The sequence below is a fragment of the Sinocyclocheilus anshuiensis genome, unplaced genomic scaffold (genome assembly GCF_001515605.1).
Source record: "Sinocyclocheilus anshuiensis isolate Anshui unplaced genomic scaffold, SAMN03320099.WGS_v1.1 scaffold20, whole genome shotgun sequence".
Classification (NCBI taxonomy): domain Eukaryota; kingdom Metazoa; phylum Chordata; class Actinopteri; order Cypriniformes; family Cyprinidae; genus Sinocyclocheilus; species Sinocyclocheilus anshuiensis.
Genome location: NW_015558646.1, coordinates 3,096,009 through 3,113,255, shown reverse-complemented (window position 1 = coordinate 3,113,255; position 17,247 = coordinate 3,096,009). Strand labels below are relative to the sequence as shown.

General features: G+C 39.4%; 1 protein-coding gene across 3 annotated transcripts in view; it reads left to right on the top strand.

Moving 5' to 3' along the window:
- The window catches only part of LOC107680965 (protocadherin-1-like), a 182,433-nt gene that overhangs the window by 10,201 nt on the left and 154,985 nt on the right, over nucleotides 1–17,247 (top strand). For all 3 annotated transcript variants that reach the window (XM_016477063.1, XM_016477064.1, XM_016477065.1), the window contains exons 2-3: nucleotides 1,982–2,816; nucleotides 4,515–6,698. In XM_016477063.1, the coding sequence (XP_016332549.1) occupies nucleotides 1,992–2,816; nucleotides 4,515–6,698 (3,009 nt within the window). In that variant the 5' untranslated portion in view covers nucleotides 1,982–1,991. The remainder of the gene's footprint in view (nucleotides 1–1,981; nucleotides 2,817–4,514; nucleotides 6,699–17,247) is intronic.

Below are 17,247 nucleotides of genomic sequence, written 5' to 3'. Positions count from 1 at the left end.
TCTGCACACGCAAACAAAGCCAAAACCTAGATATTTTAGGCAATATAGAAATCCTGGCCAGGACGCGTCCTGGGAAAATGGCATGTATGGTCACCCTACTCTAACCACACTAACCACACATTCTTTGGTAATGTGTTTGTGAAAGGCTCGCTATGTCATGTGTCTGCTAATGGAAAAATATTGAATGGTACATGCACTAAACTACTACAACCAATCAATATTGATGAGTGTATGGAAGAAGCCACTTCCTATTAGTCACCAAATGGCTGCACCAATATGCTGACAGTCATTTTTCTTTGTATATCTGTGGTTTTTAACAAAGTTATACAATTATATTTTTTCCAACCTCATGGAAGGTGACATTTAAAGACTGATTTTGATTCTTTAGGTTTGGTATTCACAGGCAGAATGTAACTGGTGGCAGCGCTCTCACATCCCCATTGGTTCACCGCTGGGTCGAGTTATGGTGTCTGTCTCCTCTGGACAGTAATCTAGCAGCTCTGCCTCATTAGCCATGGGGAGCATGGTGGGATAACATTCCACATATGTTACAGGGGTCTGCAATTACCACAACGGGAAACATCAAAGTAACATGACCTTAAACGTGATGGATTAACGGAATCTGATTTATTTATTTGATTGTTCTTTTTCGTTGTTTGGTGAAGTGGCAGGAGGGGGCTGTTGTCAGGACACCCTCTATAGCCCGTCTCTCACCTCTCCGTGGTTGTGTGATGTTGCAACAAATTGGGAGCCATTTGCTGTGAATAGCTATCAGCTGAAGTGGCCATTGGAAGATTAGGAAACCACACTCTTCTACCATGTGTTCAATAACTTAAAGACATGAAAGGGAAGATTCACATGTGATACTGTTTTCAAGAAACTATGATTTTGGTTTCATTTCTCTTTTTTTTTAAATCATTTTTGTTTTTCCACCTATGGTCCTAAAATAATGGTGGTCTTTCTTTGTCTGTCTACTATTCTGTCTCTTTTCACACCCTGTTTATCTGCAGAGTAAAACATTTGTGTAAAATATGAGTTAGAAGAAGAACACAGCGAGAAGACGAGACATTTGCGAAGGAAGTGGGCAAGAAACACTCCAAGAAAGTGAGATGTGTGTGAAGGAAGCGGGCTGGAAACTTTTTGAAAATAATAATAAAATAATGATTTAATAATAAAATAAATATAAAACCAAAGATTTACCACCAGATATTTGGTTTTATAGGCCTATTTAATTTTATGAATTATTTTAGTTAATTTTTTTATTGTTTTGCCCCCAGGTTTTACTGTGTTTTTGGATTTAATTTTATTACGGTATAAATTACAGCTTTTAGAAAAAGGACAAATTGACCTAAGGTAACTAAAATATCTAACAATTAAAAAAAATGAAGAACAGATTTATTTCTATAAGCTGAGAGTAATATGGGCCTAAGATTTGTACTGCCTAAGATTTTTTGATATATGATTTTAGATATATAAATGTTATTTGGTTTTGGCTGAAATAATGCATACGCCTCGGGGAAAAATAGTCTTATGGTTGATTTTGATGGATTTCACACTTTCGTTGACCCCAGGCATGGTTCTAGAAATGAGAGCTGAGACAGTTTATCAATAGCTTGTAAAAGGTAGATCAAGTAGAGTAACAGCATTATTTGAATGGACATCACTTGTCTGCTAGCTTCCTCCTCTCGTAGGGTCAGTCAGCCAATGCATCTCTCAGGAATATGGACATATGTTGTCTTTATGAATTAGACATGACGTGAAGTTTGCAGAATGAAGGTCAAACACAAGTAACTGTTTGTGACACATTTACTGCCTCTAAAAAGGAGAAGTTTACAACACATGAAGGGGCGATCAATCATAAATCCCAGGGAATCAGTACCATAAAACTCTGTGGCTGCCATTGCTTTACAGGCTTTTTGGCACTGTCTGAAGAATGAATGTTTCTCTAATCTTATTTGTTTGTTTGCTTGATCTTTTGCAGCAACAGACTGATGATGTGCCAGAGTGCCAATGCGATGTGGTCACGGTGGAGTGCCATGCTAGTGTGGATTTTCCTTCTCCTCTGTTGCTCTGCAAATGTTGTCAGCACCATCATCTACCAGGTGACCGAGGAGCAGCCGCCTAACACACTGATTGGCAGCTTGGCATCTGACCAGGGCCTGCCAGACACTGGTCACCTTTACAAGCTTGAGGTGGGCGCTCCTTACCTCCGTGTGGATGGCAAAACAGGGGATATCTACACCACAGAGACCCCGATCGATCGTGAGACTCTCAAGGACTGTCGCAACCTTTTCGAGGGCGATCCTTGTTTCCTAGAATTTGAGGTATCTATTACAGACCTGATGAAAGGCACAGGACCTCGGCTCATCGAAGGCCGCATCGAGATCTTGGATGAGAACGACAACACTCCACAGTTCTCTTCACCCGTCTTGACATTGTCGATCCCGGAGAACACGCACGTCGGTGTGCTTTTTGCCATACCTGTGGCCACTGACAAGGATTCTGGAAGCAATGGCATTGCCGATTATGCGCTAACGACTGGCCCTGAAGCTGCCAACCTTTTCAGCCTGCAGGTGGCGCAAGACTCAGATGAGAAATTGCCACAGCTCATTGTATTGGGAAACCTGGATAGAGAGCAGCGAGATTCATATGACCTCAACATAAAAGTGGTCGATGGTGGCTCTCCACCCCGCCAGAGTAGCGCCCTGCTCAGGATCACCATTACAGATGCCAATGACAACGTGCCCAAATTTGAGAAGTCACATTATGAGGGTGAGCTCCCCGAAAACAGCCCAGTGGGTCATTCTGTTCTACAAGTAAGTAATCTATTTTTTTACGTCATACTTTCTATCTAAAACTAAACAAATGTAATTTAAAGCTAAAGTCTGGAAAATTATATATGCTTTGAATGCATTGTATTTCACGTTGCATGAATGTGTCTGCTGAATTCATAATAAATTATTCTTATAATTATTGTTATATTTTAATTTAATACTTTTATACAGTGACTATTTATGTATATTTAATGTTTATTATATAAAATATGAATGAAGTAAATGTGTCACGACACAAGTGTCTCACACTCACCTGTAAGCAAGTATATGCTATAAAAACCTTTAGATTGAGCAATAAGTAATAGAGGAGCTGATTTGACAGCATGGCAATAGAAGTGCACTCAAGCCCCACATACAGAACCTGACAAGCTCTTGTAAATGGAAGTCTCAGTTATCCCGATGGGCTTTAGCCTCTGTTCCCACACAACAGGGTTAAAGCGGAAAAAATGGGAAAGCCAAATCATATTTTCACAGGCAATCGATTGATCCCTCATTGTCCCTTTAAATACAAGCTTTACAAAACAGGAGAGAGGTATTGACTGGCGGTGAGAATTACATGTTGAATTGTTGTGGAAAAGAAAGCACTGCTAAGATTAGGATAGCCGTGAAGGCTGGAAGCTTTCCAAGATCAATCTGAGGCAAGTATCCAGGCAAAAAAAATGTATTAATGACTGTTAATCTCTCAGTCAACAATTAATCTTTGCAACCAAGTTGTATTCAAAGAGCATGTCATAAGATTTTATTTTCCTCTCAGTCCTCATAGCATCCTTTGAAGCCAAAGTAAATAAACAGTAGTGGTATTAAAACAGCTTAATTTTGTGATTTCAGAGGGTTGCAAATGTTGATGGAGTGTTTCAGCTTGTTCAGAGAAATGCTCTTCAAATACATTAAATTAAATGAATTCCCAGTTTGCATGGAGGATGAAATGGAGTGACTCATATAGAGCAATAATAGTTTAAGCACCATGAATAATCTTATGACTGCTTCAGATTAAGGCTGTTCGCTGTAATACATGGACTGAAACACCATGCATGTTTCATACACAGCCAAGGACGAAAAGAGGAGAGGATGTAGCAGGAACAAGGGAATCTTGATTGTTTGAAAGCTTTAATCAAGCCACACTTAGATTTAGAGCTGTTTAAAATTATTCCCAGGTTCACGATAGACCAGTAAAATTTATAGAAATCTCTGCCAAGACTGAGTAACTTAAGTGATGTCTCAAATTAACTTAATCTAGCAAAATACAGCTAATTTTGGAGAATTTAACTTGACACAAAACACAACCCAATCATATTTAACCCTTCCGAGTAAGTGCATTTCTCTCCTTATGTATTGAAAATTGAATAATAACAGCATTACGGTATTACTAATTAGTGAAAGAGCAAGCTGTTTTCTGGAATCAAATGAGCTGTACTTTATTGTAAATTCCAAGAAAATTCAGTTAATTTATAAATTAGTCTGATGTAGTTCTTGGATGAGCTTAGGGCATTTTTTAAAGTGTGTAAAGCATATTTTTGGCATGCTAATTAATTGCTACTTACAATGATCTTTATCTATTTTTGATGGTCCTGACCAAGCATTTTAACTTCTGTTTTGACATTGATGTATACACCTGTGATTATTTTGTAAATTAATGTTTCAGTGCTTTGCTTAGTTTAATTTTGTGTTGTGTTGATTTAGGTGAAGGCCAATGACTCTGACATGGGACCCAATGGAGAGGTGACCTACAGCCTCCACCAGGCATCACCAATTGTCCAGAGGCTCCTTAGCATTGACCGCAACACAGGCACCATTTTCGTCAAAGGCTTGGTGGATCGTGAAGATATCAGCATGCTCAAGTTCTACGTCCAAGCTAAAGACAATGGTCCACAATCGAAGAGCTCCAAAGCCCTTGTGACTATTACAGTGAAGGACCTGAATGACAATGCACCCTCAATCAGAATCCGGGGCATTGGCCTTGTGACGCATGAAGATGGTGTCGCTAACATATCGGAGGACATGCCTGTAGGCACAGCTGTGGCTCTGGTGGAGGTATCAGATCGTGATGAAGGTGAAAATGCAGTTGTAACCTGTGTGGTGGCAGGGGATGTCCCATTCCAGCTGCGTTCAGCTAGTGAAACAGGCAACGACCGCAAGAGGAAATACTTCCTCCAGACAACCATGCTGCTGGACTACGAGCGGATCAAAGACTACAGGATTGAAATTGTGGCAGTGGACTCTGGCAACCCTGCACTATCCAGCACAAATTCCCTGAAGGTGCAAGTGACAGACATGAATGACAACTCCCCGGTCTTTTCGCCCTCTTTGTATGAGGTAGAATTTGCTGAGGAGAACCAGCCAGGTGACAAGGTTCTTGATGTGGTAGCCACGGATGCCGACAGTGGGACTAATGCGGAGCTGACATACAGTATTGCTGGTGGATCAGTCCCCGAGGGGCTATTTGAAATTAACCCTAACACAGGAGAAGTGCGTGTCATGAGCCAGTTGGACCGTGAACAATTAGATCACTATCAATTTCTGGTCGCAGCAGCTGATAAAGGTGTACCAAGCTTGAGAGGAACTGCCACTGTTGTTGTTAAGGTGCTCGACAGGAACGACAATGACCCTAAATTTATGCTCAGTGGTTACAGCTTTTCAGTCCAAGAAAACATGCCACCCCTTAGTCCCGTTGGAATGGTAACAGTCAACGATCGTGATGAGGGCAACAATGCTCATGTTGAACTCTCTGTAGAACCAGACAATGGCAAGTTTATGATTCAAAATGGAACGTACACCATACTTTCGACTATTTCCTTCGACAGAGAAAAGGAGAGCACCTACAGTTTCCGACTTAAAGCTGTTGACGGAGGTGATCCACCACGTTCCTCCTATGTTGGCATTACCATTAATGTTCTTGATGAGAATGACAATTCTCCATATGTCACCAAGCCCTCAAACTCTTCATACAAGTTCTTGGATCCCCGCACCAGCCCAGAAACCCACGTAGAACGTGTTGAGGCGGAGGACATGGACATCGGTTTAAATTCGGAGCTGGAGTTCAGTATTGTAGGGGGCAACCCGCATGGCTTGTTCCACATCTCTTCAGAAGGTGAGATTACGTTGGCTAAAGAGTTCACATCCAAACACATTGGTCTCCACCGTCTGGTAGTAAAAGTTAAGGACAAAGGCGCGCCACCACGCCATACGACCGCACTGGTTCACATTTATGTCAATGAGACCATCGGCAATGTCTCCCACGTCGAAGGACTTGTTGGACACAGTCTTTATACGCCACTTGAAATGGACATTGCAGGAGATCCCGATTATTCTCGAGACCAGCAAAGTAGCATTATTTTTGCAGTCTTGGGTGGCTTTTGTGTGGTCGTTCTAATCATTGCAGTGGCTATGATCATCAGGCATGTCGTGCTGAAGGAGAATAAAAGTGGCTACCAGGCAGGCAAGAAGGAGACCAAAGACCTCTATGCCCCCAAACCAGGACCTAAGAGCAACAAGAACAAGAAGGCAAAGAAAAGCAAAGCTCCAAAGCCTGCCAACCCATCTGAGGAGGATGAGGGGGGGAGTCTCCAGAAAGGCCTAAAGTTCAACCTCATGAATGATAGCGTCAACGATAGCCCTAGGATTCACCTGCCACTCAACTATCCCCCTGGGAGCCCAGACCTGGGGCGACACTATCGGTCTAATTCTCCTCTGCCATCCATTCAGCTCCAACCTCAGTCACCTTCTGCTTCAAAGAAACACCAGGCAGTGCAGGACCTGCCGGCCACCAACACCTTTGTAGGAACCGGGGACAACAACTCAACAGGCTCAGACCAGTATTCGGATTACAGCTACAAGGCCAACTCTTCAAAATATAGCACCAAACAGGTAGGAGACGACTTCGAAAGCATGACAGGGTACCACAGCACAGGGTACCAAAGCCCAGGGTACCCCAGCCTAGGGTACCACAGCACAGGGTATCACAGCAACGGGTATCACAGCAACATGGTGTGGACTAAGGGCATGTATTAGGTGCTGGAACTGAATGAATGTCAAACCAAAGCTGCACTGATCACAAACCCCATGCACATCATTTGATTGAAAGATTTTTGTTTTATTTGTCAAACTTTTTTCTTCTTCTTCAGTTCTGTAGTATCATTTATGCTCTGAAGGACTTAATTTAATTACTACTTATTTACATGAAGGAGACAATCCTACACAGTCTTATTTCCATTTTCTTTGAGAGGGTCATTTTCAGCTGGACAGTGTTTATTTGCTGCCCCTCAAAAGATGAACAGAACTGCTTTCAAAAACCTTTGAAACACAGTTGTGATATAATAACCTTTAGACCAGAGAGATGTGCCTTATTTTTTGCTCTGAAAGACAACAAATAATTGCTTTGATGTCTTTTGTTAGGCTAGCTTTAGGTAATTGCACAATTGTTAATGTGTCAAAATGATTCTAAAAAGCATTTTTTTCTTCTTCATAAAGAAAACTGTGCGCTGAGTAAGTTAAAATACACAGGAAGGTCGGACAAGTAAGCTCAACATATTTGAATGTTTCCATGGCACATTTTGGCGGGCATTAAAAAATGTCTTTAATTATTTGGACCCTGTTTAGTTGGAGTTGAAGTGGGTTATTTTTACAGATTAATGGCGGGCAATTCCCCTATTCTTTCTCAAGCTTCATTGATTGTGCATGCAAAGAGTGCCTTCTTTTTGTTATGTACACAAACAACTAAGTGGATTGGCTTAATGTAGATTAATAATCAGCTTCAGACGTCAGAGTGTGCCATCGAACATTGTTGAATTATTAACTGCGGGATTTTCGACCAGGCTGTGAAAAATGTCACGTTCACTGTAAATAGCAAGCTACTTGACATTAAAACTCTATCACTTTTCTCTAGTACTTTTCTCTAGTACTGAACAAGAAAACCAAAAATGAGTACCATTTTTCTTGGACTGTGTTAGCAAACCTTTGGAGACAATCATTGAAAAAGGTTTTTTGTTATGCAAGTTGTATAATGTGAATGTTAATAACCAGCTATATGTGCTGTTGCGTGTGTGTGTGTTCATCCCTTATGATGTGTTTTGTTCTGTTGTGGAATGGCGATGAACAACCTAAATAGCTTTATATAGAAGAATTTGCTTAATCTGTGCTTAACACACCAAACCTTTCTTAATACCAGATGTGTAAATAGAACCAACCAGATATATCTTGAGATCTCAGCTGCTTTGATAGTGGCTCCATCCTCCATTTTGTACATTTGAAGTCTGGTTGTAAGTGAGATGTGTTCATATTTAAAGCAATAATAGCGTGTGTTGTTATGCTGGAAAGATGCAATGTTGAAAGGATGTCCGGCAGGAGCGGCTAGTTTACACACAATGCAACATATGCATGCAAGTTGTATACAACCCTTTGCGTTCTGTGTGGAGTGTGTATCATCTGTGGAGCTGTATTTAAAGCTGCAGACATCCCCATTTGTGTTTAATTTCTGTTATGTGTTATTTTGTTTCTGTTGATTTGCAGTTTGTATTTTGTATTTTTTGCAAGTAAAGCAAGTTGGCTTTCAATAAAACTTTTGTGAAGGTGTTACATTGTGGATTTAATGTTAAACAGAAACAGTGCATTGAAATTACTCACCAGGGGACATGAATTCTTAAGGTACAGTATTTAATTTCCATATTCCCATATTTATTTATGACATTGCCCTTTCTATATATCCCATTTTACCAGTAAACATTCACTTTTTATTTACTAACCGACACCATAAAAATGTCTACTTCAAAAACTATTTGAAATTCTCTCGGTACCAGTGAGCACAGGTCGATGAGCTTGCATTACCGCAGCTATTATTTCAAGCTCCCTAAGTTGATTGCTAGACACACGGATTGATTTTTCTTTACTATTCAGCAAGTTTAGTTTTATAGTATTCATGCAATAATGTCAGTCTTATGTGATCCATGTCTTAACACAATTAATATGACACATTTACAGCGTTGCTCCTCTGGGATCGAGCCAAACACTGAGTCACTGAGCTTTACAAATGCATTCATTTTTATTTTGTATTTCATGTGTGTTTTTGTTTTTCTCATTCATGCTGCACGTCACAGGAACAAAATCATGTTCTAAGAGGATTTGAGCAGTGTAGACTTGGCGTATCCGAATGACCCTAGAGGAAAGTGAGGTGTTTTGTACAGGTCCTTTCAATCAAAGCCCTTTTTTGGGTCCCATCCTTAGATTTGAGGAATGGGATCAAGGGATGGTTGTCAGAGGTCTTGTTAGGTTTTTTGTACTATTCGATTGGCTCCTTGTATGCCGGCAGCTAATCTGGGCCCCAAAAAAGACACACACACCACACACACATACACATGCAGCCTTTCCTGCCACTGCCAGCCATTTAAATTCTAGCAGCATCTGCGCTTCTTAAAAGCTGTCGATTTTGCCCTCAGCTTGCACCATCACCATGGCAACGGACTGACCAGTGTGTGTTGTATGCTGACTCACAGACTGTTCTGAGTGCAGGTGGGGGGAGATAGGGAGAAAGACAGACTGGGAGGGATCATAGATAAAGGTGTTCGAAAAAAAACAAAAACAAATCTGTAATTTCACACCATTCTTCCATGTACTCAGTTCATGGTGCATCATGCTAATGGAAGAAACAGGCCATTTATTCATTAATTTGGTCACATTTCCTCCTGTCATTGGTTAGTGCTGTCCACTTTATCATTTTTTCATGAAAATCCACTTGTATTGAATATTAGACTCTACTGTACCTTAAGTTTGTCATTGTCCCTGTGTTTTCCTCTCAATGACAGAAATCCAAAGAAGGGGATAATGCAGCCTTAAAACAATTCCTATATGTATATATGCATAGCATTTCATTTCTATACGTTGTTCGGTATGGAATATCATGCAAAATATAGCATCACGGTATTAACAAGGCAGCAAAGTTATCATACATATTTTTAAATTCGTTAAAAGAGTTTTAGCTTTGCATGCTTGTCTAGCTTCCTCTTGTTTCTCCCGGCTGTAGAAACTTCAGTCGGAGCGTGATTGCGAATTAGTGAATGTCATTTTAAAGTGGATGTCGGTCCTTTTATGTTTCCATGGTTTAGGAAAACAGGAGTTGGAAGATAAAACAAGAAGCTGTCCATTTCTTCTAAGTTGTGTCTCTTTTTCCTCTGTCTCGCGTGGTGTGGTCTTGTGACTGTTACAGAGTGAGAATCTTATTTTGTGAAGTGTGAAGTCAATTATGCAAAACAGTTCTGTGGTCCAGGCTGTGGTACATCAGCTGCAAGTCACCCTTTAGCAGTCCATGGCTTCAGTAGTATCTTTATCTCAGCAGTCTGTCCACCTTTCTCTCCTTTAAATAAATAAGTGCCTACCATTGCTTAGCGGTTAAACAGGCGGAACAAACTCGCCAGTAATAATCGTGACTCATCTGGAGAGAATATAGCTGAAGGGAAAAAGAGAAAAACAAAATTGTTTCAAAGGAACTCTAAAGGAATAATAAACACACAGCTTTATTTGCATTATTCAGGTGTTGTCGTTGACAATGCAAGGCTAATCAAAATAAAGCGCTGTTAATTGTGATGATGGCCCTTTTTCCTCCCTTCTCCCACCTTGACTTGTCTTTTTTGACACATAGATAAGATGGAGAATCATTAGCTTTGCTTTGTCTAACTCCTGCAAGAAGCCCCAGACTGATAGCATCTTTTGTGTGCATTTCGCGGGGGAAATTGCGCCGTTTGGAGTGATGCCACTAAATTGCACATGCTCTTTGCACACTTATTTTACATGCTTTGCAATACTTGTGCATATTTCTGCTACATAGGAAAAAGCCATGATTTGGTAAATCATAATCATGATGTACAAAGTTAAAATTGAGATACTAAGTCGTAATTATGAGATGACAAATTCAAATTGACTTAAACTGAGATTTATGGATGAATGTCGAAACTGAAATAAACGTTATGATGAATGATAAAACATAAAGTCGGAATTATGAAATACTAAGTCACATGAGATTATGCAAGTCAATTATGAGATAAAAGTCTAAATTATGACAAAAATAGTTATGTCATAATTATGACTATCTCAATTTGGACTTTTCATCTCATAATATGTTTTTTCGCCTCTATGTGGCAGAAATGGGCTTTCACAGCCACTGTGGAACTGGTCATTTCTGTCACTGCACCCATTCTTTTGAGTTTTGTTGTAGGAAGGGAAGAAGGAAGGATAGATGGAAGAAAGGAAGGAAGTGACAGTGACATTTCTTGTGTTTTGAGCTTTCCTTCAGGTTTTGTTGAGGGTATGGAAGAAAGAAAAGAAGTGGAAGGAAGTGACACATGGCATCTGTGTCAGTGCAATGCCATTCCCTGAGTTTTACCGAGAGGAAAAGTTTGAGATGGAAGAAGGAAAGTAGAATTTCTGCCTTTTGAGTTTTGCAAGTTTTGTTGAGGAAAGAAAGGACGGAACGAGTTGTGGATAGCTCTGTTACTTCACTTCTCAATAGTGTTTGAGGTGTGACCCTAATGAGACGCATAACTAAGCTTGTCTTTTTGTTTGTGTTGGCCCATGACACACTGTTGTAATATTCTAATTAGCTGCCAGGGCTTTTCATAACAAGTTTTTTTTTTTTTAGGCTTGTTTTGCTGCACTTCTAAATTTTAAATGGTGTAATACCATGAAGATGTCACTTACTACATTGCTTAAAATTTTGGCCCCTTAGCGCCTCCATGTTACTGCTGTGCTTGTTTCACAGGATGCGTCGCCCGTCCTGTGGGCTTAAATCTGGGAGAACAGTGGCAGACAGGTAGATGGCCATTTTGACGCACACACAAAGGAGTGATTTTACCTCTTTGTAATCAGCGAATTCCTGAGAGTACAAATCACTCAGTGAAGTAAAATTACTCTAGCCTTGCTTGTGTGTTTGAGAATCACGGCAAAGGCACATGTGCAAGCCCTTCCAGCTTTCGGGGGAAAGATAAGGGGACACGCATTCACAAAGGTGAGCGGGAACACAAAGGTTCCTCTATGTGGAACTCTGACGTTCCCTGTCAGAGCCTCTCTCATTAAGGAGCCTGTCTCGGCTCTCACTAACCCGACATCAAGGTCGAACACATTAGCTCTCATTTAGCTCCATTATCTAGATTATCTGAGCTGATCTAATGATAAGTATTAGCAAAGTTCAGCTCTGTGGTCAATGTTAAAGAACTTGCCGACTGTCAATTGTTGCTCGGTTGGGATGGAGGCCTCATATGCAGCCATACGGCTCTCTCGGGGCATATGTGTACAATTATTTTAATGGTCTCTGATTAGTGATTAGTGTGTTAGGACATGCTAATTGGGAAATGTTTCCGGTTAGCCTTCAGGGCAGCTTGGCTAGAGATCAATGGAGATGCCAGATTTCTAACCAAAAATTAGAAAGTGATCATTTTGCAATTTCAATGGACAGAAAACCCGGTAATCACACACATATTTCCTCTAGAGGTCTTATAAATGTTTCAAACTGTGATCAGGTTTGGCAAGTCTCAATTTGAACTCAAACATTTATTGTCGTACACTTGGAATTTTCTGAGCTATTCTGTAGAACTAATTAATGTGGATACTCTTACTTACCTAGTAAAATCACCTAAACCAGCCTAAGATTGTCTGTTGGCCTGTTTTAAAGGAACTTTTCAGATGGTCTGGCCTGCAAAAACAAGATTAACACCAGCTTGATCAGGCTGGGAGACCATTATTGAACCAGTTAAGACCATCAAAACAGTTCAAGCTGCAGATATCAAAGGATAGGAATAATTAAGATTTTTAAAAAGTTTTTTTTTATAAACGTTCACCAAGGCTACATTTATTTGATCAAAAATACAGTAAAAACAGTAATATTGTGAAATATTCTGACTTAAAATAAGTTTTCTATTTTAATACATTTTAAAATTGAATTTATTCCTGATGGCAATGCTGAATTTTTATCAAGCTATTACTCCAGGCTTTAGTGTCACATGATCCTTTTGAAATCATGCTGATTTGGTGCTCAATTATTATTGATGCTCAGTTATTTATAATGGTTTCTATTTTATTCTAGCATTGTTGAAAACTTTGATTCTTTGAATTCTTTGATGAATAGAAAATTCAAAAGAACAGCATTTATTTGAAATAGAAAATCTTATGTTGTAGATATCTTGTCATTTTTGAATATTTTAATGCGTCTGTGCTGAATAAAAGTATTTGTAATGGTAGTAGAATAAAGCCACATCCTTTTCTGAAGGATCATGTGACATTGAAGCCTGGTGTAATGGTTATAAATTTAATTTACATTTTAAGATTTTTGTAAATATATATTTATATATTTCTTTATTTCATTCTTTCTTATTTCCACCATGTGATTTATTTATTTATTTATTTTCTGGTTTATTCTTACTAAGGATATATGTTGGGATTATGTTGCATTTGAGCATTTGAACTGAGCATATAAAGTTGTCCTCTGGGGTCTTTCTCAGGTTGATAAAGGCCCAAGCGGTGCATAAAATGTTTCTCTTTATCTCCCTCTCTCTTGTTCTCTCCCCTGTCACTTTACTCTTGTGGGCTGTCATTGTTTCTGGGCGAGGTGTCGTGTGCCGTGTGGTGACTGCAATGTGCAACTGCAGAATCCGACTGCTACTCCACTTCTCTCCTCCCTAGAGGCCCATCTACACACCCTGGCATTGTCAGGCAACATCTGCTGAAATTACGCCTGGCTGTCCCCCTCCTGTGCGCACACACATACTCGCTCTCTGCACAGACGCTGACAGCGTCCATCTTTATAGGTCCTGACAGCGGATGAATAAACTAGCTCGCGCACGCTCAACTACTCGCTCAGACAAATACACACACGCAGATGCGCTCGGCTGCGTGGACAGAAATTAGCCTCATAATCGTAAAAACGAACATGAAATCCAATCAACCCCTTCATGTGCACAGTCAACAAAGTTTAATCCCTTTTATGCATTTGCTATCTCTAAATTTGAGGAAAAAAAAACAGGCTTTACTTTGCATATAGCCATTAAGAGCATTTTAGTCCAATGATGTTACAGAGATTTGCATGGTGTGTGTTTATGGCACATTTAGTGTTCTGCCTTACTGCTCCGCTCTTCTGCCTCATAAGGCACTTGCTGTTCGCTGTGTCTACAGATCTGTTTTTAATTTCACAGTGAGGATACAGAGAGAAAGAGGCAGCAGTGCAGTGTGCACGTCTTTACCTTTGTCTTTACCTTGCTAAGCTGTTGCTTGGTCACCTGCTGAGAAAGGCCAGTCCGTACTGTCATGTTGCATAATTATTTAGTTCTTCCTGGGCAAACATGAAGTCAACAGCAAACACACTAATGCTAATATGACAGGCACATAACATCCGCTTGTAATGATAGATACATCCACCCACGTACACATGCATATGTGTAAGTGCAAACAAACCCTGCACAAGCCTAAATGAGTTTGAGTAGCCATTACTGCTGGTTACGGTTGTGCATTTGTGGTGTTGTTTGCTATTGGACAACATTTAGGAGGATTGTTAGTCTTTTTCATTTTTTTTTCTTATAAACTATCATTCAGACATCTCTTATGCTCGCCAAGGCTGCATTGATTTGATCAAATGCAGTAAAAATAGTAATATTTTGGAATATTATTACAATTTAAAGTAATTAATTTATGTTTTAATTAGTGCTGCCAAACAATTAATCACGATTAATCACATCCAAAATAAAAGTTTTTGTTTTTAGAAAAGCTTCTTATGTTCATTATGGTTAGATTTCGTTTCAACAAAAATACAGTAAAAACATAATATTGTGAATATGTTTACAATTTAAATTAACTAATATGTAATGTAAATAAATGTAATTTATTTCTCTGATAGCAAAGCTGAATTTTCAGAAGACAATCCTCCAGTGGTGCTCAAAAACATGTATTATTATCAAAGTTAATAAAAAACAAAACAAAAAAAAAAAAGAAAACTTTTTTTCTTGATGAATAGTTCAAAAGAGTAGCATTTATTTGACATGGAAATAATTTGTAACATTATAAATGTCGTTAATGTCACTTTTTATTAATTGAATTTGTCTTTTGCTGAATTAAAGTATTAATTTCTTTTTACTTCTTTAACTTTTGAGAGGTCATGTGTAATTGTCAACTTTTAGCTGTGCGCTGGTATATAGGTTAGCATCAGATTAACGCGCATGGACAATAATGCCTCCCATTTTGATCTCATAAGGTCTTTTAAGACTGCGAACTCAACGTTTAGAGCAAACCAAGAAGCCATACGGACAGAGCTAAAATGGCCGTAGGTGATTTGGCTTGTATCGGTAGTAAATGGCAGTCACAGAACAGATGTTTTTTAGCATAACAGCACACACACTTACAAACACTCTCACAATCTGGACCCGCATACAAAGGCGTAAACATGTTGCCGACAGGTTAATGGATTACGCTGCGGTGAATGTAAATGTGTGTAAAGTGAGTAGCTTTGTTGCTTGGTCCTCTGAGCACAGGGTGGGGCCTTGATGACCTTTGACCTGTGCAGTGGTCTCCGGTACATGTTGCAGGCATCTCTCGTGCTTGTGCCAGGCTGTTAGCAGGTGGCACGGATCTGCCAAGGCGTGCGCTCACTGACCTGTGCTACAACCCCCAACACTCGCCGTCTGTGTGTGGGTGTTTATGCGAGACTGATACACAAGGAATCCGCTGCCCTTTTGTGCTCCTCATAATTATTTTTTTTTCAGGTCTTTATCACAGGAAGCTGTGTGATTGATGTCGGAAAGAGATTCTACTAGTGTCTCAAGCATGTGGTTGAAATAAGGCAAACTGTTTAGCAGGAAGCATTGTAATGCTTACAGGATATGGCTACTTAGACACATGATACTTGTGGTCCATACATTTTCCATTAGGTATTATATCCTTTTTGTCCTTCTGTCTTTGTTTTCATTCTGATAAGGCAGTAAGCACTTTGTTCTTTCTATATTATTTAGTTAAATGAATTATTAGATTAAAGATTCCATTAAAAACAACAACTAGCAACAAGATTTATATATATATATATTATATATATATATAAATTGTCATTTTGTTTCTCAAGTAGATTTATTTTATTTGGAAAAAAAAAAAATAATAAAAATATTGCGTGATAAATATTTTTTTGGCCAATTTAGCCCTGCCCACATTCAATCCTCATTTATTCAAAATTTATTTTTACATCAAATATGTCACATTATTGACCTTTATTTTGTATTCACTTTTCTTTTTTTTTTTTTTTTTTTTCCTTCTGGACAGATCTAATACTTGGAAACGTGTCACATTTCGCCTAGTCAGGATGTGGTTTAAAGGATATAGTAAACCGGCCATAGACAGATGTAAACACTTCCTTTGCCATCCCACCCCATATTTTTTCCCCCCAAGATGAAATTGTACAGCTCATCTCTGATTTAATTTCTCTGTCTGTCTGTTGCACACTCAGTAGACACTCACTTCAACTCCTGTCATCTTGAATCAACTTTTGAGTGACAAACGGCTGGGCTGGGGCATCAGGGCATGTGATTTATTTGGCATACCTTAGAGAAGCCATTAGTCATGTCTATATTAAACCTAGCTCCGCACTGGTGCCCACCTCTCATGTGCCAACTTGGCAGAGAAAAGAGAAGAGATTGGAGAAAAGAGAGAGAGATTGAAGATAGAAAGTCTCATGGATAGGATGTAGAGTATTCAACAGCCATCAGCACTACTGGCTTCATCGGCGGAGTGAGAATTGGTCTTGCGGTCTGCTGCCGTGAGAGGCAGGCATCGCTGCATATTGGTGTGTGATTGCAGTCAACGGGGGGTTTGTTAGAGGAACGAGGCAACGGGAAGGGAATCAGAGAGAGGTGGGACACTGATGGGAGAAGTGTTGATTTTTTTTTGTTTTTCTCACAGGAAAATGCCTTTGGTGAGTGAATGAAAGAAGCAGGTGAGAGAAATCAGAAGAAAAGAGAGAATGATTTATAAAACTGGAAGAGCTCAGTGAGAATATTCATCTCAGTATCTTAAAGGGAACCCCCCCCCCCAAAAAAAATATTATATATATATATAGACTTGGGATATAGTTCATAGTGTTATGAATCACATTTATGATGCTTCTTTGTGCTTTTTTTTTGTCATTTTGGAGCTTGACAGTCGCAGCCGTCACTGACATGTATTGTACTGAAATGGCCAGCATGTTTTTTTGATAAAAAAAAAAAAATCACCTTTTGTGCTCTTTATAACAAGGTCATACAGATTTAGAACAATATGAGATTGCGTAAATGATGACAATTTCATATTTGGTGAACTATTCCCATAAGGTGTAAGAGAGATGGTGAGATGAGTAAAGGAACGGAAAATTAAGTTGGGGTTTCAATGAACACAAGAGGAAGTATCTCTCACTCATCTATCGATC